The 25859-nt window shown below is 38.2% G+C and overlaps 2 protein-coding genes across 2 annotated transcripts in view; both read right to left on the bottom strand.

The window, feature by feature from the left end:
- The window catches only part of LOC134804104 (uncharacterized), a 450088-nt gene that overhangs the window by 308013 nt on the left and 116216 nt on the right, over nucleotides 1-25859 (bottom strand). The gene's annotated exons all lie outside the window — the stretch shown is intronic.
- The window catches only part of LOC134804260 (uncharacterized), a 42237-nt gene that overhangs the window by 11298 nt on the left and 5080 nt on the right, over nucleotides 1-25859 (bottom strand). The window contains exon 2 of the mRNA XM_063777231.1: nucleotides 4264-4393. Within this exon, the coding sequence (XP_063633301.1) occupies nucleotides 4264-4393 (130 nt within the window). The remainder of the gene's footprint in view (nucleotides 1-4263; nucleotides 4394-25859) is intronic.

Here is a 25859-nt window from a genome sequence, read left to right as displayed (position 1 = left end):
CTGGAAATCTACGTTATTAATTGAAACGTTTTCATTCAAGAAAGCGACTACGTTCCATTTCATTGCAACTGTGTTTTCACTCTCAACGGCGTAAACATTAAAAATATTCAATGGTATGAATCTGGGATGCATGTGAGCGTTACGGAAATATTCTTGCACACACATGCGTTGTTTCGTTTACGGCTGGAGTATAAATGTAATTAAATGTATACTTATTTTAAGGACCTTTCGCAATATTTTTAAGGTACGCATAATCGCATATGCATGGTCGATTTCGTGCCAAATTAATCTTTAAGGAGGACTAACGCTAGACCGGGGCGGGGCCGAGCTACCGGTGCTTCGTTTTCTGTACCAAACGTGATCACCGATCAGCTGTCAACGTCATAGAAAATTACCGTCTCGGCCTGGGCACGGGCCGGTCTATCATGAGTCGTACTTTATTCCCTGTTGCTTTATTTTTGACTGCCGCGAACATTTATGATTGAATAGTGAATACTTAAGACACATTTAGTGTTTCAGACAACTACGCAAAGCAAAAATTCATAATGCTATAGAAGACTTTTGCGAGCCACGGTGCACTTTATTATGTTTTTGTAAATTTTATTTTAAGGTTTAGTTTTACGAATTGTTAATCGACAGAATGAACGAAGGAACATACTTGCAAGGTCTTCTTCTAGGATACTTATTAAACATTTTAAACAACAAATGTCAATCATAAATTTCCTAAATAATGACGTCAATAATGCAACCTTTTTCATTTTGTACCGATGTATGTATACCTACATAAAAAAATACGAAATATAAACCTTCAATAACGTGTTTCCTCGTAGAGATTTCACCTCAAACGTAAGTATTTTTACTCAAACCGCATGTTCAGCATCTAAAGTCAGTAACCCAATCCTGCTCGCCCCTTTACGTCTCGCTGATGCGTTTGCATTCGTTTTGGTCGAGACAAATCCGTTGCACATGTGTCCGGCGGTTCCACGAAACTTTCCTCTTTATTTTTATTATTCGGGGCTTCAGTTGTCGTTTCGTGTTTCATTTAGTGCCGAAATATTGCGCAGCGTGGTCACTGGACTTTCTTTTCAGTTATATGTTTTGTTAGGAAAAATTGTAAGGAGTTTAATAATTATGCGTGCTGCTAAATTCCATGGACTAATAATGAATTTATTTATTCATAAAGTGGCCATTCAATTTTGCCGCTGAGTGTATTACCATACCTATGTATTAATAGTAAATTGCAATACAAGTGCGTAAAACAGGAAATTGGCACATTTATCGTACAACGTTTATTTTCGCTCGGTTGATAAAAATTCGGTGTGCGATTGCAACAAAACCTTACCTAGGTATATAAAAAAGATACAAAATTATTTAATCTCTATCCGTTAAAATTATTTCAAAGTACATACCTATATAAATATAATTAAGGTCCATTTTATTTGAGCCTGGAAATATTTATTAGCCGACTAATACCTAATCTTGCAACGGACTTAAAGAAATCACAGCATTGACAATTTCTTAATGCTTTTTAATATCATGAATCATGATAAAAAAAGAAGTTATTACCTAAATTATTTAACGTTTTTAAAGTTACGATGAGATAAGTTTGGACTGAAAACCTTTTCCTCGATAAGCCGGGGTCCGTTTCCTGTCAAATTTAGTGCAGTACGTACGGATAGTACAGACACAGTCACGTAATTCTCTCGCGGGGCCTGGCATTATCCATTATCCATTAGCCTTCCTCTGTCACATTACGGGTACCTAACTGTGCCATTTAAAATGACGTTCATTCCGTTAAATCGGCAATCGAATTCGACTACCAAAGCTTTATAATATGGTTATCTAAATACCTACGACGTACCTAGTGATCCAATTGGTGAGTGTGTAAATTCCTTATATTTGGAGCACTTTATATTTAGTCTTCTATTTATATGTATATATGTACATACCATGTTACATAGGAATATCAGGAAAATTTTACAAGAAACAAAGGAAACTTTCACTATGGAATTTGGAAAATTTCGATTCTAATACAAATATATGAGTGATTACGAAATGTTCCCAGTAATAGAAATTTCGCGATTTGTGAAACTTTCCGACGGCACAACTACTGTTGTTATGAACCGGGCATCACCATTCATAACAATTGTTAGTGACATTCGGAGACCGTATTCTGGTCGAATTCAAATTGGTTTTTCGATATCACATAACGTTTTTCGATATCACATAAGGTTTTTAGTATTTACTTAGTACCTAACTCTTGTCTTCGAAACCCTTGGCCAATGCAGCTAGGTAAACTTTTTACTTCAAATGAGCTACCGCAGTAACGCGCCAGTAGGTACGCATTTGCAAGCATTTAACGAAGATAGCATCATTTTGCCTCGGTCAGTATAATTATACGTATTACGTATTTTCTTCAGTTTAAAGTTTCAGCTTTCGAATTTATAGAAAAATATAAATCAGGAAGGATCATCATCATCATATATTTAAGAGTATGACTCTTGTCGGTGGAGCAATTTCCATGTTTGGCGGTCCTCTGCCTTCTCTTTGACAGCCTGATAAGACACGGCATTGATCCTTTCCTTTATTAGATTAATGTACGCTCTCCTTGGTCTTCCCTTCTTCCTCTTTGCTTCAACTTTCCCTTCTATGATGTTTTTGATAAATTCGTCGTGTCGTATCAGGTTCCCAAGCATCATCAGTAAGCATGTTGATTTATATTTTTGCAGGACGTTTCCAGGACTATCAGCATTGTATGAACTAAAGTACGGACAATCAGCATAGTTAAACGCGTCTGGCAATGAGCGTCGAGTGTCGTTGCGAATATTGGGAAAGGGGGTAGAAAACTTAGGGTTCAAAGTCCGGTTACTGAGGAGTGGGTGTGAAGCAAAAGATGTTTACGAGTATGTATTACAGCGGTTTTGGCGCTAGATACCGTCCAATTGAATGTGAGATTTTTATACATGAATACCTAAATTAACCTCCTGAGACCCAAAAGCAATTGTTTTGTTTTTGAAATTGGAACCCTTAGTACTTAGTACACAATAAAAGTTCAAAATAGATTTTGGAATATGTACAAATAATTGTACGCAGGGACTTAGAAGATTAATTTTTACTTTCCTAGCTCGAAAAACCTCAGCTTTTAGTGTAAAACCTCAATCTGCGTATAAGATAAGAGTCAATTATGTTATAACTGGTATTTAAAATACCTATTGATGTTTTAATTAGGTTAGGTTTAGTTAATTCTTCGAGGCGTACTCTATACATATAGTAGGTTAAGACAATAATAATATAAACTGCCCGCGCACTGATGACGTGTGAGGGGAGGTTCTGGAATGTCATTACCAAACTTAGGAATATCATTAATAGCAATGTCATTCCAATTGATAGTGTCTGATCTGCATAAGAAGCACACATTTTTGTTTAAAAGACGGGCATTGACAAAACAAGAATATCCCTTGTGACACCCGGTCGAGCATCTAATTTCGTTGAGCCTTTTGCTTATTTCGCCGCGTACGTCACCTCTTCAAAGCAAATTTAATTGCAACGGCATAACGATATCTATTTTCGTACGAACGTTGCTCTTTCGGTCTTCTCATTAAGTTCCTTGAGTCTTTGGCGGAACAAAGTCGTATCTGAAATCAGAATGCACAGTACCACGTACGATACGAATATATGTAGGTTGACGCTCGGTACTTGGCACCATTGACAATAAGGAATCGGTGCGACATCAATTGTCTATGTACTAGTAGGTATTATACTTACATGAATTTGCACGGATGCGGAGGTGCATTTCTTTCCCGCGCCTCCGCGTCAATTAGGCAGAAATACTGAGTTGCATTGAAATTAAAGTAATTTTTATTACTAGTATTTTTATTAAGTTATTTGACTGCTGTTAATAACGTAATTTTATAAAATTTATATTAAAGTGCATTGCGGCTTGCGGCATGGCATCGCGTTGTCACCCGTAGCAATATTTATTAAATTAAATTTATTAAAAATATTTTGTGTTGCCGATAGTCGTAGAAGTCATACCTACTACTACTAAATAATTGGTAGTAACTATTACCCTCGCAGATTAATAACATCAACTCCTCCTCCTGTGGATATACCAACAGTTAATAAAAGGAGTAGGTAATCCTTTTCTGTCAAAATAATTACTGTTCTTGTATACAATACATATCGAATATCGATATAGTATGACCATGACCCAGGAACTAATGAACTGGACTCAGCTTTGGCCACTGGACTTAAATCACTGACCTCGGTTCTTGGCGCCCCTCTCACTTCGAATCAGCACCTCGTGGTCGCTCTCCTCCCATACCTCCCCGTCGGAAGCTACTGCCATGGACAGCAGCACAAGGCCACCGACCAGCCACATCCAGTGTTTATTCTGGGGACAAAGACAACATTCATTCACTCAAATATTTTTTTAAGTTACGATACCTACCCGCGTCAAATGTATTTTCAAATAAAAAAGAAATATGGATTAATCTTCAAACAGAGTTAATTAGGATACAGGTCGTTGAGAAATAAACTTAATTTACGCTCAGGATAGCGCACCCTTGATTTTAACGGTGTTCAAAAGAATTCGGTGTACCTAGGAAAATTATTTCGGCCCGAAGTTTATTATCAATTTATCATTTCAGGTAATCATACCATTCGGAGTTCACAAAGGATTTACAAATAAGTCAGGATTTTGTATATGGGTTATAAAATAACGCTACCGCTGCTCACAAATGTTCGCGGTAAATCAAAATAAGCCCCGGAAGCTGGAGCGTTGGCCGAAAATATTTCAACTAGCCAGCTTTTATTTTATAGCTGCAGTTGATGGCTCATAACATCTGCCATGCATCGGGTCATTATGTGCATATCCGCAATACGACTGAAGACTGAATATTTTTTTATGTACGCAGGACCGTCGTATCTGCACCAAATTCTGACACGACTCTGTATTTATAGGGCCGGTCAACCACGGACAAACAATTGACACGTTCTTGAGATAAACTTAATGATGCGCGATCGAGGGATGCAGCTCGTGCGGTGGCTGCGTCAAGAATGAGACAAAAATCAAATCGTTGATCGCAAAGAGCCATACAACGGCGATTCATCGTTGCGATATTCATGATTGCACGGGTTTTTGTTGCGATTTTCGATATCGTCTTCGATTATGTAAGTAAATCGATATTAACATACACTACCGGTATCGGTCCGTCGTTTCGATTGGTCTGTAACGACGGATTGTAAAGATGAATCGTAGAACCCCTTAGCGACCAATTGTTCCAGCGTATCAAGTGTATCAGCGTTGCATCCCTCGATCGCGCATCGATCGTAACCACAGAATAAATAATAGTACTAGGTATAGGTCGTAGGTCTGTTACGATCAGGACAGATATGGCCGCTAGGTGGCGACAGCTCCACGCGCGGCTTATGGCTAGCCACCAAAATTGGTGTAGAACGGATGTACTTTTAGCTACCTGTAGCAAAGCGACGAAATCGCGGAGTGAGCCACGCCTGTCGTAACGACCAATACAATTGCTCCGTATATTGACTGACATTTTCGAAGTGACCGAGCGACACGATTTTCCTCAGATTGATCGAAGCGATTAATCGTACCATGTATGTAGGAGACCCTAAAGAACCCGGGCGAGCATCTGAACCTTTCCTATTCCCACCTCTCATGAATCACCATATTTTCGGCTGCCTAGCCTACAAAGCAGGAGATCCCTGGTTCGAATCCCGGTAAGGGAATTAATTTATGTGTTATCACGAAAATTTCTTCCTGAATCATCCGTAAGATGTTATCTATGTATCTTAGATAAGTATGTATGTATATCGTCGCCCAGTACCCGAATACAAACTTTGCTTAGTTTGGGCCGTTTGGGGCTAGGTCGATCTGTGTAAGATTGTTCCCAAATATGTATTATTATTTTACCATTATTTTAAATAGACATTCGCACAATGCTAAAGTTATTTATTGCAACTATTTGAAAAATAAAATAAACCGCTCAGCAACGTACAACATTCGCAATGCAGATAACAAATAAGTAATGACGGTAGCCCACAAATACGATGACAAAGATTTTCACTGCAGCATATTGTTGACAATTTTAACAAACGTTTGCGTTTTTGTAACAAAGATACAGCACGGCTACCACGAGTTGGCATTTGACATTTATGTACGTTAGCGACCGCGTGCGAACTCGATCGCATTCCCTCTTTAAGATCGCACTAATACATCAGTGCGAGCGAGGTGGACTGCGATGGAGTTTACGGAGTCGCTAACGTAAACCTCAAGTGTCAACTCATGGTACAGCAGAATATTTTATAGATAATACGTTATGTTTTATTTAGTTGTAGTTTCAATTTCTTGATGGTTTTGTAAAATACGTGTAATTAAAAATATTATTAAAAAAAATTGTCAGCGTATGTTTGAGCCAACCTGTATGTAGAAGAATGTAGAAATGTATGTGTGCCTGTGTGGCAAATCAATTCTGTAATATAAATAGGTAGTGTAGGTACAGTCAGAAATCTATTAGCTTAGCAAAAAGGTTTGCAAGCTTATAGTTTTGCTAACTATACATATAGGTAGGTATAGGTACCTACGAAGGAATATAGCCTTACCATACCTTACCATTTTTTAACACAGAGGGTCGGTAGTGGTAGTTGTGCAGTTGTGTTCTAGTACGAGTAGGTTACAACTTAGTATATGACTAAACTTAGTATTAGGTCATAATGCAGATGCAGATTTTTGCATGCTAGGGGGCTATTCATAAATTATGTCATTTCAAATTAGGGGGGGGGGTCTGGACATCGGATGACGGTAGCATGAAGTAGGAGGAAATGGGGTCATTTGAAGCATGATTTTTGGATGATTATAGGGGGGGGGGGGGGGGGGTCAAAAATCGTCAAAAATCGATGACGTAATTTATGGACAGCCCCTAGTACAATCTGTATAGTACAAATAGTAGAATAAGCAATCAATTGTCACTTACCACCTAAGACACTATTGTACCTACTTATTCACCGATAAGTCTTTACTTATTAATAAGTCACCGAGTCGTAACATCCATGGTCTAATAAAACATAGTCTTCTATTCCCAGAGTGACACAGGCCTACGTCACAATAACATGGCCGCTATATATAGCGCTATCGCATATTATCATATAGCGCTGTCGCATGATGACGTAGGCTTGTGTCAGTTAGGTGACCTAGAAAAGACGGGAATAGAGTACCAGGCGGAGTATATTATTATACCATGGTAACATCGTAGTCAACGTCTCAAGGCTCCTCTACACGAATGGCCAACGCCGGCCAATCTAAGGGACGCATTTATGCATTAGTGGGAGCAAGTGATATTGCTATCTCAGTCTACCGCATGGCTGCGTTCCTTGGATTGGCCGGCGTTGGCCATTCGTGTAGAGGAGCCATCACCAGCCGTCTGAGATTGGTAGGTAAACAATAAACATCTTCATTTGTAATTTTCAGTTACCTATTTATTTTAGGTATTTTATTAATTTATATTAGAAGGCATTCGCATTAAAATGAATTAAAAGCGTGAATAAGATAAATGTTTAACAATGGACGAACAGCCAAACTCTAAAGGGAAATAATTAATATTGACATTTAGTAATTAATCGTAGTATCACATCCGAACCTACCGCTCGCCGAGTACCTAAGCTGCTAAGCGATCGGTACACGAATATATATATTATAGTTTTGATGGGGGGAATGGGGACGACTGTACGGCTACCACCAGTTTTGACGTTGTCATAACGCTCACGTCTACGTAATTTACTTTCTGTTCATCTCACTTGCACTAATATGCATGTACGAGCGAGATGCATAGAAAGTAAGTTACATAGACGTGAGCGAATATGTCAATGTCAAAACTGGTGGTAGCCGTACTGTTCTTCAGTGTTTGACGACCAGGTATTTCAAATTTGATTTTAGTTTAATGTCAAGCAAACTCGGACTGCTAACCTTAAGAATGACGTAAAATGTTTATATGTAGGTATTCATATTCATACCTAATTGGCACAAATCTAAGATCCTCCGTGCTCCAGTGCGCAAAACGAATAAGTACCTACGTACTTAGTTAAATAAAAACCGGCCAAGTGCGAGTCGGACTCGCGCACCAAAGGTTCCGTACCATTACGCAAAAACGGCAAAAATATCACGTTTTTTTATGGGAGCCCCACTTAAATATTCATTATATTGTTTTTACTATTTTTTGTTACAGCGGTCACGTAAATACATAATCTGTGAAAATTTCAACTGTCTAGCTATCACGGTTCATGAGATACAGCCTGGTGACAAACAGACAGACAGACAAACAGACAGCCTGTGGAGTTTTAGTTATAGAGTCCCGTTTTTACCCTTTAGCTACGGAACCCTAAAAAGTAAAACCAGTGTTTCAACAGCAGGAAGTTGTATCAGCTAACTATAAGTAAATTCAGTTTCAAAAACGCCCCGTTTCAATTAACTCCTTTTTGCGGAAAAACTTTTAACTGGTGGTATAGGTAAAGGGTAAAGGGCATAACCCGACCTGACATAGTATTCATATTTACCTACTGCAGGCGGGTTGAGCGCTCGGCTGAACCAGTGAAACTGAGACCTCGAGATCGTAACAACTATGTACGGGCACAGAGCTCATATATAATAAAAAAGCTTGACTATTAGTCGTTAGTCATTTTAACAATATCCCTGGCATTCTGGCGCTAACTACGAGAGAATTTTGCTTCCATTTTGTTCGAATTTACAACGCAAAACCGTTTTAAAAACTATTCCGGCGCCCCGATACACCGATTCCGTGCGGAACAACAACACACAACACAACACACACCACAACAACACGATAACAAGAATGTTTTAGCTCTATCGGGTTTCGTGTGTTACGCGATGCCTAGACCGTTTTTGAATCGATTTTTCATGTTTTTTACTAAGAAGTTCTATTACTTATGTCGCATTTGGTTGGGAGAGGTGAAAATCTTTTCACTAAGAATGTACTTAATATACCCTACTACGGCAAAGTTAAATGAAGGGGTCATGACATTAGTAATCTAACTGTGTTAATTGAAATTGATACGGATTTTATAGCCCATATCATAATTAAACGCTATAATTTTAATGAATTTCCAAAAAGAAGGATTTTGGCCTCAAAAGGCACGCATGTCGATCAATATGTGTTTTCTCGCCACCCTATAGGTCACGCAGCATACCTATTTGAATATTTAGAAGTACATGCTTGTACCAAATTCCAATACCGAATTAAGATTTAAACCAAACATGGAGTCGTATTGCTGCTCGATATTCCCAGAAGTTGGTGCGCTGAATACCGTATCTACTAGAAAAACTTGACTTTAATGTATAAACTTTTTAAATTGCATTATTTTAAGTATACCTACCTGAACATCTTTATGCATTTATGGTAAGTATGTAGATAATGATTCTGATTGATTATTACATTTACTTATTAGGTACCTACCTGGGAAATAAATGCGAGGATATGCGTGTCTAATTGATGTTTCCGTACCTACGACTTTTATTAGACTTTTCTTATGAATATTGACGTACACGAACGAATAGGCATGTTACAATGTTATATAAATGGAATATAATATTGCAGCAATAATTTCAAGTTCTTGAGTCTCTTCGACAGGTACATATGTACCTTAAGTGAGTTAATTGTGTGGCTATTAATCGTGTTTCTTTTGTTTAGGCTATTGCAACTTGGTTTTGAGAATTTAATCGCATACCTAGAAAAATCTTTGGCATAGGTATTTACAACACAGTCATATATATACCTACGGTATGTAAGTAGATGTCATAATTAGGTATCATAAATGTTCATACCTAATTGAAATGAGATTTTTTGATTTTTAGTTTATGATACAGTTTTGGACGCCGACTGTACAAATAATTCAACAATCATCTCTTTGAGACGATTCTAACAAATCCAAACTCGACGAGAGGTTGCGTTAATTTGTCACCTAAGTTCTTATAGGTACGTGGGCCATACTGAAAGTTTCTGGATTCTGATGTATGACGACTTATTTTTTCTAAGTGGCCAGTCCAGGAATTTTCAGTATGCCCTAAGCACTCCACCGCCACCCTCGGTATCAATCATAGATCAGCTCGTCATACTTGTCACGTATATAGTCAACGGTCTTTCAATACCAAATTGACTCTATCGAATAACCCGATAAAAAGTCAGACGTCAATGTCACGTATGTTTGTTGTTATCGCGGAAAATAAATAATTTTATCGGAAAATAGTGATAAATACGTGGAAAATTGTGATATCTATGAACAATTACAAAGCTGTGAAACGTACCAATATTATCTAGACGTAGTATCTACGACCACACGGTAAAATGCGTGCGTAACAAAATTGTTTGCTCCTGTCAATACATATTGTTTACTTGAGTTTCTTATGAATACAAGTTATAAACAATGTTACGCACCCCGCCTAATTCTCATAGAAAACTCCGCTTATCAGAGGGCCAGTCCTCAGAATTACCTGAGGAGTTTACCAGGGATACTAAAGATGCAGATCCGTCACTGCGCTCTAATAACTCTGACCTAGAGGACCCCGCCAACCTAACATTCATTCTTGATCCAGATACAGTAGACGCTGAACAGATAAGTGCGCTTACTTTGGAACAATGCAGCCCAATTAATATAGACAACAACTGGCCAAACCAAGAGCACCCAACTGTTCTGTCTGAAACCACAGAAAGTATGCACATAACAGATTTCGCCACCATGACCAACAATAGCAAGAAACAAAAATATAAACATGAGGGCAATGAAAAAGAGGACTCAAGAGTAACCGAAATAAAATATGCCGTCATCAACAACCTACAAATGTATTCAGACGTAACAGAAAAGATAGCAAACCTGACCAGCGAACTCCTTGGTCAAAAATACCTCAATGCGTCAAACAAACGCGCCATACTTGCTCTGATGGAGCAACAAATACATATGGTCAAAAAACTTCCAAACATCCTTACCCAATGTAAACCTGTGAACCAAGAACTTAACTGCAACAACATTGAAAACATTCTGGAAATAGAGGTAAGAAAACCAATTACTGAGCTACAAAAGGAAATTGGAATAATGCAAACAAGTGGTCTCTCACACATAAATGAGATTCAAGAGCAAATGATTAACCTCAAAAAAGAAATAAGACAACTACAGACAATTCACCCCACCTCTGCAGCGCCGTTTCTACATGAATATGTAAGCAAGCCAGACGGCCAGCAAACGGAAGAACAACACCGAAAATTTATCTCATATGCAGCTGCAACACGAGCCACTAGCACGAGCCCACAATCGTCTAAACCAACGAAAGTACAGTCTATTTCTGAGACTGCACATCTTACAAGCTTAAAAAATGTCCAAACCACCAGCTATGCTGTTATACTAGAGTCAATGGATCCAAACACTGAAGGAGACGATATCATCAATGAAATAAAACAAAAAGTCAACATCGCGGAAATAGGCATTGGAGTGCAAGGAATTCGGGCGACTAAGAAAAAGAAGGTGGTCATCTTATGTGACTCAGAACAAGACCAACAAAAGCTAAGCTCTATTATTAGACAAAAAACAAATGGAATAACTGTAGACGCGCCTCAAATTAAGAACCCCACAATAAAAATTATTGGGGTTATCCCAGAATACGCCAGTGAAAAGATTGTTGATGCTCTAAACAAACAGAATCACAGAATCCTGGGGACCATCAAAAAAGAAGACATTCACATCAAATATATACGCAGTGTTAGAGGAAGAAATGCTGCAATCAAAAATGTCATTGTTGAAACAAGTCCACAAGTCTGGGCGGCTATGCAAAATCAAAAAGTGCGGATCGGATATCAATCGGTACTAGCTGTTGATCAATCACCGGTTCTGCAGTGCTACCACTGTCTGGGCTATGGACATCGCGCAACTGAATGCAGCTCAGAAATGCGATGCGGCTTTTGTGCAGAGAGACATGATACAAGAAGCTGCCCAAGAAACACAGCCACACCCTGCTGCACCAACTGTAAAGAAAATGGAAACCAACATGATCATCCAGCCTATAGCCAGACTTGCCCGGAATGGCAAAAATGGGACCGAATAGCACGAGCGGCAATACGATATTGTTAAGGGTCCCCCACAAGGTACAAAACAAAGAAAATCCGCTCTCACAGTATTACAGTGTAATCTTGGACGTGGCTATGCAGCAACCAAAGAAATGAAACATAATGTCGCTGAAAAAGAACATGATATAATCATGATATCTGAACCATATGTTGGCAAAAATAATAAATTAAGCTCCATTAATGGATATGACTTATACCAAAAATCAGACGCCACCAACAGAACCAAAGCATGCATTGCAATAAATAAAAAATTGGGCACTTACCTTGGACTCACTCAACATATAACAACCAATTTCTCAACAGTGCAGTTATCACTTGAAAATAATAAAATCATGCTTACCTCTATCTATGTAGAACCTGGCGAAGATCCTTCACGTACTCTACCCCACCTGGAACAGTTCCTACAAAATAACAAAAGACAAAAACACGTCATATGTGGTGATTTTAACGCATGGCATACAACCTGGGGCTCCACAAGGAACAATGAAAGAGGTGAAGAAGTGTATGATATTGCCATTGCAAATGATTTAGTGACTTGCAACCAAGGAAATGAACCAACATTTGAAACGATCGCACAAGGACAAACAAGAACCTCTATAATTGACCTTACCCTGACAACACTAAACACATCGAGAAACATTATAGACTGGAAGGTAAACCAGAACATCATACCATCTTCAGATCATCACGCTATAGAATTTAAAATCAATCTCAATCAGGAAAGACTAAAAAAGAAGATCTCAACAACAACTTTTATATATAATACTGACCGTACCAACTGGGAAAACTTTGACAAAACTAAAAGAAGACTTTGAACAAATGTCATTAGACACAGTCAACATTGACTCATTGTGCGCAGATCAAATCGACACGTACATAACTAACATAACACAAACAATAAACAAGAGTTGTGATGCCATTTTCCGACGCAAAACACCCTACCAGAAAATTCCATGGTGGACTGAAGAACTTACTGAATTAAAAAAGAAAGTAATCCACTTACACCACCGACTTCAAGATCTGAAACGCGGAAAGAAAGACCTCACTAACATAATTATAGAAATAAATAAGGCCAGAGATGAATACAGCAGAAAAATCCGGACCACATCTACTGATAACTTCAAAAATTTCTGCAATAAGCAAGATAGAGAAAACGTATGGTCTGTCACAAACAGATTGCTAAAAAGTACACCTCAGCCACAGCCACCGGCAACTTTGAAAATAGACGGAACCAACTACACAAAGTCTACGGATGACACAGCTGCAAAACTTATGTTCAAATTCTTCCCCGAAGATAACCCAACCGATGACTCTCCGTACCACCAACAAATAAGAAACGATAATGACAACACACAAAATACAATGAACTCTAATACGCAAAATAATGAACCTGCATTCACGACCGAAGAAATCAAAGAAGCCATATATAATATGAATCCTAAGAAGGCTCCAGGCGTAGACCACTTAACCTCAGATATATGTAGACATTTCATCGACTCGTACCCGGCACTTATCACAAAATTATATAATAGATGTTTGTTACTAGGATACTTTCCAAAGTCATGGAAATCCGCGTACATAAAAACTATACCGAAACCAAACAAGTCAGGTTATGGCGAGCTCGCCTCATATAGACCTATAGGATTAATAAATATTTTAGGGAAAGTTCTAGAAAAGCTTATTGCGAGGAGATTAACGTACTACATCAACTACATGCATACAAGATACGCCTGCAACTCCAAGCAATTTGGTTTTAAAGAACAACAAACAACAACAGATGCACTAATTACCGCCATTGATACCATGAAGGAACTAAAACTTAACAAAAAATTAATTATAGTAATATCCTTAGATATACAAGGAGCTTTCGACCACGCATGGTGGCCAGCCTTGATTAACCGGCTTAGTAACATAAACTGCCCGAATAATATATTAAATCTCATACGTAGCTACTTCACAGAACGAACAATCACTTTAAACTATTCCGACGCCACCGTAACAAAAACGCAAACCAGAGGATGTGTCCAAGGATCTGTCCTTGGACCTATCTTCTGGAACACTATAACCGACACCTTGCTGGAACAAATATCACGAACCAACACCCACATACAAGCGTATGCGGATGACATTCTATTAATTTGTCACGGAAAAGATTTAATTGAACTGGAGTTAAACACAAATAGCATCCTAGAGATGGTATATACGTGGGGGGAAAACAATAAGTTAAAATTCGGACCTGCGAAAACACAAATGATCTCACCAACGCCGAAAGCCAAAAACGCCAAAATATTTTTTAACAATATCCAAATCCCATTTAATAAACATTTCAAACTACTCGGAGTAATTATAGACCAGCGTTTAACATTTATTCAACATGTAGAATACATAATTAATAAGGCACAAAATATTTACAAAAAAATGTGTATGTATGTAAGACCAACATGGGGGGTCCATTCTGAAAATGTCAGCACAATCTACCGACAAGTCATTGAACCCACAATAACATACGCGGCTGAGGTATGGCATCACGCTATTAAATATAAAAAAGTGAACAAAGCACTTCTAAGCCTGCAACGCGGGTTCGCTATCAAAATTATACATGGCTTTCGAACTCTCCCAACCATACAATCGATAGCACTAGCTGGACTCGCGCCCCTTCCGCTGAAAGTGCAAGAAATTGCTTCCATCGAAACTGTTAAACGAACCAGACTGACAGAATACCTGCCAGACGACATAACATATGACAAAAGAGTACCAGTGACTGGCTTATTACACCCTGCAGACAGAATTACTATAAATATAACCGACATACTTACTGAAAACGACGTAGAACCTTATTATACGTCAGATATGCACAGAATCTACACTGATGGAAGCAAGCACGATGCAGGAGTAGGAGCGGCATTCGTTATACACTACCCTGATGGAAGTGACAGAACTAAAAAATTTAAGCTACATAAGAGCTGTACAGTTTTTCAGGCTGAATGTGTGGCTATAGAAGGAGCGTGTCATGAATGCATCATACTGGGCCTTGAAAAAATCACAATTTTCTCGGACTCGAAGTCTGCGCTGCAAGAAGTTGCAAATCGCAGCAGCACAAACAGAACAATAAACAGTATCCATAAATTAATCCGCCAAATCCAACAAGCAGGAGAAATCCATTTTTGTTGGATTAAAGCCCACGCCGGCCTTCACGGCAATGAGGCAGCAGACACAGCCGCCAAACACGCGGCATCATTACACAGAAGTCCTGATTTCTGCAGATTTCCCCTATCCTTTCATAAAAAGAACCTACATAAAACAATAGTAGGAAAACATGAACAAATGTACACAAACAGTACAACAGGAACCCACACAAAGCAACATCTGCCTACACTTACACATGTAACAACACTTCGCAAGCATATGTCACTCACCTTCGAACTCACTCAAATACTTACCGGTCATGGATATCACAAAGCCTATCTAGCTCGCTTCCACATCACCGACACTGATACCTGCCCATGCGATGACACAACTCCACAAACTATCGACCATCTCCTCAAACACTGTCCCAAATATTCATACTTCCGCTGTGACCACGAGTTTCTCTGTGAACTACATCAAATAGACCCATATGATATATCTAAAATAATAGAAAAAGAAATAACAAAAACATCGTTCGAAAAATTCATAAGTAAAATAATAAACACACTTAAAAAATTTAATAACACATAAACATGCTATATACTATAATATGTTATATACGTAAATAAAGTGCCTAATATATATGCATATATAATTATATTTATAATATTTTATATATCTAAATAAACTGCATAATAATACATTCATAAAAACTAATGAAACGAAGTAATAATAGTTATAGGCCGCCCGTATTGAAAGCGAGGACCTACAACTATAAAAATAGTAAAAAAAAAAAAACTATCGAATGTCGGAAAGTGGTTCTAATTTATTTTTCAATATTTAACCCAAACTCCTCATACATCATAATAAAAAAAACCGGGCAAGTGCGAGTCGGACTCGCGCACGAAGGGTTCCGTACCATAATGAAAAAAAAAACACAAAAAAAAGCAAAACAAAAAACGGTCACCCATCCAAGCACTGACCACGCCCGACGTTGCTTAACTTTGGTCAAAAATCACGTTTGTTGTGTGGGAGCCCCATTTAAATCTTTATTTTATTCTGTTTTTAGTATTTGTTGTTATAGCGGCAACAGAAATACATCATCTGTAAAAATTTCAACTGTCTATCACGGTTCATGAGATACAGCCTGGTGACAGACAGACGGACGGACGGACAGCCAAGTCTTAGTAATAGGGTCCCGTTTTACCTTTTGGGTACGGAACCCTAAAAAGTACCGTAGACCGGGGTGACTTTGGAAAATTTGGGGTTACTTTGATAGATTTAAAACGGCCATAGAATTACCATTATTCATTATTGACTGAAAATGTTCCTGTAACTAGTTAGATTACTACATATTCATATTCACCTACTGTCAAAAATCTCGCATAAATATATATTATGGCTTAAAAACTAGAATTTTAAAGTAGCCCCTGCATTTGAAAGTCACCCCGGTCAATTACTCAATAACAGCTAGGGCAAGTTATTCGTAAATAAATGCTTAACAAACGCGTTGACACCCGTTAACTGACTTATAGCATGTGTACCTACTAGAGTTAGACCAAGAAAAGACTACTGCGATTATTGATGAAAATCTTATTAGAAATTATATTTTTCAGTGGTTATTTGGTTCATTTCATTACTTTGTGAGTTTCTTTATATACAACAACATTTTAAGTGATGATCTGATGATTATTGAGCAGGTAATTCCAGAGAAAAGTGTGATAATGTGTTCGAGAAGTGTTTGTTTACCTACTAGATAAGAACAATGCTGCCCCAGTGCTGTTGGATGAGCTCGACTCAGGGCCGTCTCAAACTATGCTGGGGCCCCTGGGCACATAAGAATTTGGGGCCCTTTTTTAAAGTAAAGAAAGCTAATTCAACTAACATATTTCTACTATGATCTTCTATTTAGCATGGGTAATCAAATATACTGATACTGTCTGTCCTTCAGGGCCCCCCGAGGATGGGGGCCCTGGGCACGGGCCCCGTGTGCCCTTATGGTAAAGACGGTACTGGGTCGACTTTAATGACCGACTTCCTTGCCACAATGAGCTTAAGCGAATTGTGGACGTTCTATTATTCCGCCGACCTCTCCATGGCGGTGCTAGGAGGGACTTTCCAATTAAGCTCATGGGTGACACCTTTGAAATGCAGATTGCCTCCAAACAGTCGAGACAAAGTTCATCTAGTCGGTTTAGTGTAGGTAGTTTCTATGCCTTTCAGCTAGTCTGGCTATTGACGGCTGAACATAGTAAATGTACATAATACTCGTAATATAGGTACCTACTTACATAACATTTATCCAATAAGCGTTTGGTGTCTATTCTTTAGACGCTTCCAAGATAATTGATTATTGCATTTGGCTATCACGACTTACGAAATGTTCAGAAAATTTTCAACTGGGATTGTCATTTGGTTTTCTATTTCTAAATAAGTATACCTACCTACCAAGTACAAAGTTATGGACTGTACTCATGAAAAGTGTAACTTTTCACTTTAGATGTTCACTTAGGTTTAATTGACAATGCTTTTCATTTCAAATAATTTCCTCCGTTAATGCGCTAATAACTTGTAAAAACTGCGAAACTCGATAGGTAGGTACATACCTACCTAACCTACCTACCTACATAATAGTGATGTTGGTAATTAGGTGTCGTAATAAAATACCATAATGCGGTTCCAGAATACCATATGTATTTTATACATTTGGAAATGGAACCAGCTATTTCCTGAATTGGAATCATGAATGTTGTCGCTCTAATTAGTCAAATGAACCGTTGTTTTGTTAAGCCTTTTCCAATTTGATTACGCTGGACAGTAATGGCGTCTAAAATTTACCGAGCATTTATATTTGTGTGATAATTAATGTTTCATTCGTTCCGGGTGTTAAATAAATCCTTTCCGAAATACACATGTAACAAATAATAAAATATTATTCTTAGCCACGTCAAATTAAGCCGAATTTGGGCAAGCTGCGGAAGCAAGCCGTCAAAATATGCTATTTGCAAAAACTCAAAACCTTCTCGACCGATTAGGTTTGCTATATTTTTTCTTGAAAGTCTTTATTAAGCTTTACTGTAAAGCTTAGTAAAGACTTTCAAGGAAAAATATAGCGAACCTAATCGGTATAGCTCTTTTTGAGTTTTGGCAAATAGTCTATTTTGACAGACGGGTAACTACGGAACCCTACACAGAGCATGGCCCGACATGCTCATTGCCTATTTTTTTATATTTTATCAGCAGGGCGCTTAGCTTGCTTACTCTAAGCTATTTTTTTTATTTATGATGAACAATTACAAAAGAACTACGTTTTCTTAAAGCGTCTATTTTATCACTTATTTAACTTTAGCTAGAGCTCCTAAATGATCGCAGGGTAAAAATAAACATAACCAAATTTGTAGTAAATTTTATGTTAAAACTTTTCTCCTGAGTAATTATAATGCTATTCGTACAGATATTCGAGATATGAGCAAAAATATGAAAAAAGGTACCTTCAACCCCCCTCTACACCCCCAGCACACCCCCTACCCTCGAGGACTTTTAGTATGTTTATCTGGACACCACAAGGTATACCTGTACCAATTTTCACAACTACACGAATTATTTCCGCAGATTTTTCTAATTTGCTTAGGCTATCTGGTGTTGAGTGTGTTCTTAATATACCGTACCTACATAAATAAAATTGTATATATGTATTTACATCTATTAATTAAAATATGTTAGGTACATATTGATAATGTAGAAGGGTTTATGTCAGCAAAACAAATCTCTCGTGAATATGCCAGGACAGTACTATTAGTTAACCTTATACTTAGTCGTAAACATAATGAAAATGTTAAAGGATCTGACAACATTTGTTTAGTTATCCGGATACCTAATTTTAATTTCCGGTATCAGGCAATAAAATGTCTACTTGTGTAATGAAATGTCTGTGAAAGCTGAGGAAACCAACAACCTACAAATGTATTCAGACGTAACAGAAAAGATAGCAAACCTGACCAGCGAACTCCTTGGTCAAAAATACCTCAATGCGTCAAACAAACGCGCCATACTTGCTCTGATGGAGCAACAAATACATATGGTCAAAAAACTTCCAAACATCCTTACCCAATGTAAACCTGTGAACCAAGAACTTAACTGCAACAACATTGAAAACATTCTGGAAATAGAGGTAAGAAAACCAATTACTGAGCTACAAAAGGAAATTGGAATAATGCAAACAAGTGGTCTCTCACACATAAATGAGATTCAAGAGCAAATGATTAACCTCAAAAAAGAAATAAGACAACTACAGACAATTCACCCCACCTCTGCAGCGCCGTTTCTACATGAATATGTAAGCAAGCCAGACGGCCAGCAAACGGAAGAACAACACCGAAAATTTATCTCATATGCAGCTGCAACACGAGCCACTAGCACGAGCCCACAATCGTCTAAACCAACGAAAGTACAGTCTATTTCTGAGACTGCACATCTTACAAGCTTAAAAAATGTCCAAACCACCAGCTATGCTGTTATACTAGAGTCAATGGATCCAAACACTGAAGGAGACGATATCATCAATGAAATAAAACAAAAAGTCAACATCGCGGAAATAGGCATTGGAGTGCAAGGAATTCGGGCGACTAAGAAAAAGAAGGTGGTCATCTTATGTGACTCAGAACAAGACCAACAAAAGCTAAGCTCTATTATTAGACAAAAAACAAATGGAATAACTGTAGACGCGCCTCAAATTAAGAACCCCACAATAAAAATTATTGGGGTTATCCCAGAATACGCCAGTGAAAAGATTGTTGATGCTCTAAACAAACAGAATCACAGAATCCTGGGGACCATCAAAAAAGAAGACATTCACATCAAATATATACGCAGTGTTAGAGGAAGAAATGCTGCAATCAAAAATGTCATTGTTGAAACAAGTCCACAAGTCTGGGCGGCTATGCAAAATCAAAAAGTGCGGATCGGATATCAATCGGTACTAGCTGTTGATCAATCACCGGTTCTGCAGTGCTACCACTGTCTGGGCTATGGACATCGCGCAACTGAATGCAGCTCAGAAATGCGATGCGGCTTTTGTGCAGAGAGACATGATACAAGAAGCTGCCCAAGAAACACAGCCACACCCTGCTGCACCAACTGTAAAGAAAATGGAAACCAACATGATCATCCAGCCTATAGCCAGACTTGCCCGGAATGGCAAAAATGGGACCGAATAGCACGAGCGGCAATACGATATTGTTAAGGGTCCCCCACAAGGTACAAAACAAAGAAAATCCGCTCTCACAGTATTACAGTGTAATCTTGGACGTGGCTATGCAGCAACCAAAGAAATGAAACATAATGTCGCTGAAAAAGAACATGATATAATCATGATATCTGAACCATATGTTGGCAAAAATAATAAATTAAGCTCCATTAATGGATATGACTTATACCAAAAATCAGACGCCACCAACAGAACCAAAGCATGCATTGCAATAAATAAAAAATTGGGCACTTACCTTGGACTCACTCAACATATAACAACCAATTTCTCAACAGTGCAGTTATCACTTGAAAATAATAAAATCATGCTTACCTCTATCTATGTAGAACCTGGCGAAGATCCTTCACGTACTCTACCCCACCTGGAACAGTTCCTACAAAATAACAAAAGACAAAAACACGTCATATGTGGTGATTTTAACGCATGGCATACAACCTGGGGCTCCACAAGGAACAATGAAAGAGGTGAAGAAGTGTATGATATTGCCATTGCAAATGATTTAGTGACTTGCAACCAAGGAAATGAACCAACATTTGAAACGATCGCACAAGGACAAACAAGAACCTCTATAATTGACCTTACCCTGACAACACTAAACACATCGAGAAACATTATAGACTGGAAGGTAAACCAGAACATCATACCATCTTCAGATCATCACGCTATAGAATTTAAAATCAATCTCAATCAGGAAAGACTAAAAAAGAAGATCTCAACAACAACTTTTATATATAATACTGACCGTACCAACTGGGAAAACTTTGACAAAACTAAAAGAAGACTTTGAACAAATGTCATTAGACACAGTCAACATTGACTCATTGTGCGCAGATCAAATCGACACGTACATAACTAACATAACACAAACAATAAACAAGAGTTGTGATGCCATTTTCCGACGCAAAACACCCTACCAGAAAATTCCATGGTGGACTGAAGAACTTACTGAATTAAAAAAGAAAGTAATCCACTTACACCACCGACTTCAAGATCTGAAACGCGGAAAGAAAGACCTCACTAACATAATTATAGAAATAAATAAGGCCAGAGATGAATACAGCAGAAAAATCCGGACCACATCTACTGATAACTTCAAAAATTTCTGCAATAAGCAAGATAGAGAAAACGTATGGTCTGTCACAAACAGATTGCTAAAAAGTACACCTCAGCCACAGCCACCGGCAACTTTGAAAATAGACGGAACCAACTACACAAAGTCTACGGATGACACAGCTGCAAAACTTATGTTCAAATTCTTCCCCGAAGATAACCCAACCGATGACTCTCCGTACCACCAACAAATAAGAAACGATAATGACAACACACAAAATACAATGAACTCTAATACGCAAAATAATGAACCTGCATTCACGACCGAAGAAATCAAAGAAGCCATATATAATATGAATCCTAAGAAGGCTCCAGGCGTAGACCACTTAACCTCAGATATATGTAGACATTTCATCGACTCGTACCCGGCACTTATCACAAAATTATATAATAGATGTTTGTTACTAGGATACTTTCCAAAGTCATGGAAATCCGCGTACATAAAAACTATACCGAAACCAAACAAGTCAGGTTATGGCGAGCTCGCCTCATATAGACCTATAGGATTAATAAATATTTTAGGGAAAGTTCTAGAAAAGCTTATTGCGAGGAGATTAACGTACTACATCAACTACATGCATACAAGATACGCCTGCAACTCCAAGCAATTTGGTTTTAAAGAACAACAAACAACAACAGATGCACTAATTACCGCCATTGATACCATGAAGGAACTAAAACTTAACAAAAAATTAATTATAGTAATATCCTTAGATATACAAGGAGCTTTCGACCACGCATGGTGGCCAGCCTTGATTAACCGGCTTAGTAACATAAACTGCCCGAATAATATATTAAATCTCATACGTAGCTACTTCACAGAACGAACAATCACTTTAAACTATTCCGACGCCACCGTAACAAAAACGCAAACCAGAGGATGTGTCCAAGGATCTGTCCTTGGACCTATCTTCTGGAACACTATAACCGACACCTTGCTGGAACAAATATCACGAACCAACACCCACATACAAGCGTATGCGGATGACATTCTATTAATTTGTCACGGAAAAGATTTAATTGAACTGGAGTTAAACACAAATAGCATCCTAGAGATGGTATATACGTGGGGGGAAAACAATAAGTTAAAATTCGGACCTGCGAAAACACAAATGATCTCACCAACGCCGAAAGCCAAAAACGCCAAAATATTTTTTAACAATATCCAAATCCCATTTAATAAACATTTCAAACTACTCGGAGTAATTATAGACCAGCGTTTAACATTTATTCAACATGTAGAATACATAATTAATAAGGCACAAAATATTTACAAAAAAATGTGTATGTATGTAAGACCAACATGGGGGGTCCATTCTGAAAATGTCAGCACAATCTACCGACAAGTCATTGAACCCACAATAACATACGCGGCTGAGGTATGGCATCACGCTATTAAATATAAAAAAGTGAACAAAGCACTTCTAAGCCTGCAACGCGGGTTCGCTATCAAAATTATACATGGCTTTCGAACTCTCCCAACCATACAATCGATAGCACTAGCTGGACTCGCGCCCCTTCCGCTGAAAGTGCAAGAAATTGCTTCCATCGAAACTGTTAAACGAACCAGACTGACAGAATACCTGCCAGACGACATAACATATGACAAAAGAGTACCAGTGACTGGCTTATTACACCCTGCAGACAGAATTACTATAAATATAACCGACATACTTACTGAAAACGACGTAGAACCTTATTATACGTCAGATATGCACAGAATCTACACTGATGGAAGCAAGCACGATGCAGGAGTAGGAGCGGCATTCGTTATACACTACCCTGATGGAAGTGACAGAACTAAAAAATTTAAGCTACATAAGAGCTGTACAGTTTTTCAGGCTGAATGTGTGGCTATAGAAGGAGCGTGTCATGAATGCATCATACTGGGCCTTGAAAAAATCACAATTTTCTCGGACTCGAAGTCTGCGCTGCAAGAAGTTGCAAATCGCAGCAGCACAAACAGAACAATAAACAGTATCCATAAATTAATCCGCCAAATCCAACAAGCAGGAGAAATCCATTTTTGTTGGCCCACGCCGGCCTTCACGGCAATGAGGCAGCAGACACAGCCGCCAAACACGCGGCATCATTACACAGAAGTCCTGATTTCTGCAGATTTCCCCTATCCTTTCATAAAAAGAACCTACATAAAACAATAGTAGGAAAACATGAACAAATGTACACAAACAGTACAACAGGAACCCACACAAAGCAACATCTGCCTACACTTACACATGTAACAACACTTCGCAAGCATATGTCACTCACCTTCGAACTCACTCAAATACTTACCGGTCATGGATATCACAAAGCCTATCTAGCTCGCTTCCACATCACCGACACTGATACCTGCCCATGCGATGACACAACTCCACAAACTATCGACCATCTCCTCAAACACTGTCCCAAATATTCATACTTCCGCTGTGACCACGAGTTTCTCTGTGAACTACATCAAATAGACCCATATGATATATCTAAAATAATAGAAAAAGAAATAACAAAAACATCGTTCGAAAAATTCATAAGTAAAATAATAAACACACTTAAAAAATTTAATAACACATAAACATGCTATATACTATAATATGTTATATACGTAAATAAAGTGCCTAATATATATGCATATATAATTATATTTATAATATTTTATATATCTAAATAAACTGCATAATAATACATTCATAAAAACTAATGAAACGAAGTAATAATAGTTATAGGCCGCCCGTATTGAAAGCGAGGACCTACAACTATAAAAATAGTAAAAAAAAAAAAACTATCGAATGTCGGAAAGTGGTTCTAATTTATTTTTCAATATTTAACCCAAACTCCTCATACATCATAATAAAAAAAACCGGGCAAGTGCGAGTCGGACTCGCGCACGAAGGGTTCCGTACCATAATGAAAAAAAAAACACAAAAAAAAGCAAAACAAAAAACGGTCACCCATCCAAGCACTGACCACGCCCGACGTTGCTTAACTTTGGTCAAAAATCACGTTTGTTGTGTGGGAGCCCCATTTAAATCTTTATTTTATTCTGTTTTTAGTATTTGTTGTTATAGCGGCAACAGAAATACATCATCTGTAAAAATTTCAACTGTCTATCACGGTTCATGAGATACAGCCTGGTGACAGACAGACGGACGGACGGACAGCCAAGTCTTAGTAATAGGGTCCCGTTTTACCTTTTGGGTACGGAACCCTAAAAAGTACCGTAGACCGGGGTGACTTTGGAAAATTTGGGGTTACTTTGATAGATTTAAAACGGCCATAGAATTACCATTATTCATTATTGACTGAAAATGTTCCTGTAACTAGTTAGATTACTACATATTCATATTCACCTACTGTCAAAAATCTCGCATAAATATATATTATGGCTTAAAAACTAGAATTTTAAAGTAGCCCCTGCATTTGAAAGTCACCCCGGTCAATTACTCAATAACAGCTAGGGCAAGTTATTCGTAAATAAATGCTTAACAAACGCGTTGACACCCGTTAACTGACTTATAGCATGTGTACCTACTAGAGTTAGACCAAGAAAAGACTACTGCGATTATTGATGAAAATCTTATTAGAAATTATATTTTTCAGTGGTTATTTGGTTCATTTCATTACTTTGTGAGTTTCTTTATATACAACAACATTTTAAGTGATGATCTGATGATTATTGAGCAGGTAATTCCAGAGAAAAGTGTGATAATGTGTTCGAGAAGTGTTTGTTTACCTACTAGATAAGAACAATGCTGCCCCAGTGCTGTTGGATGAGCTCGACTCAGGGCCGTCTCAAACTATGCTGGGGCCCCTGGGCACATAAGAATTTGGGGCCCTTTTTTAAAGTAAAGAAAGCTAATTCAACTAACATATTTCTACTATGATCTTCTATTTAGCATGGGTAATCAAATATACTGATACTGTCTGTCCTTCAGGGCCCCCCGAGGATGGGGGCCCTGGGCACGGGCCCCGTGTGCCCTTATGGTAAAGACGGTACTGGGTCGACTTTAATGACCGACTTCCTTGCCACAATGAGCTTAAGCGAATTGTGGACGTTCTATTATTCCGCCGACCTCTCCATGGCGGTGCTAGGAGGGACTTTCCAATTAAGCTCATGGGTGACACCTTTGAAATGCAGATTGCCTCCAAACAGTCGAGACAAAGTTCATCTAGTCGGTTTAGTGTAGGTAGTTTCTATGCCTTTCAGCTAGTCT

The sequence above is a fragment of the Cydia splendana genome, chromosome Z (assembly GCF_910591565.1).
Source record: "Cydia splendana chromosome Z, ilCydSple1.2, whole genome shotgun sequence".
Classification (NCBI taxonomy): Eukaryota; Metazoa; Arthropoda; class Insecta; order Lepidoptera; family Tortricidae; genus Cydia; species Cydia splendana.
Note: the sequence above shows the minus strand (reverse complement) of the source record. Positions and strands in the feature narration are given on the sequence as shown.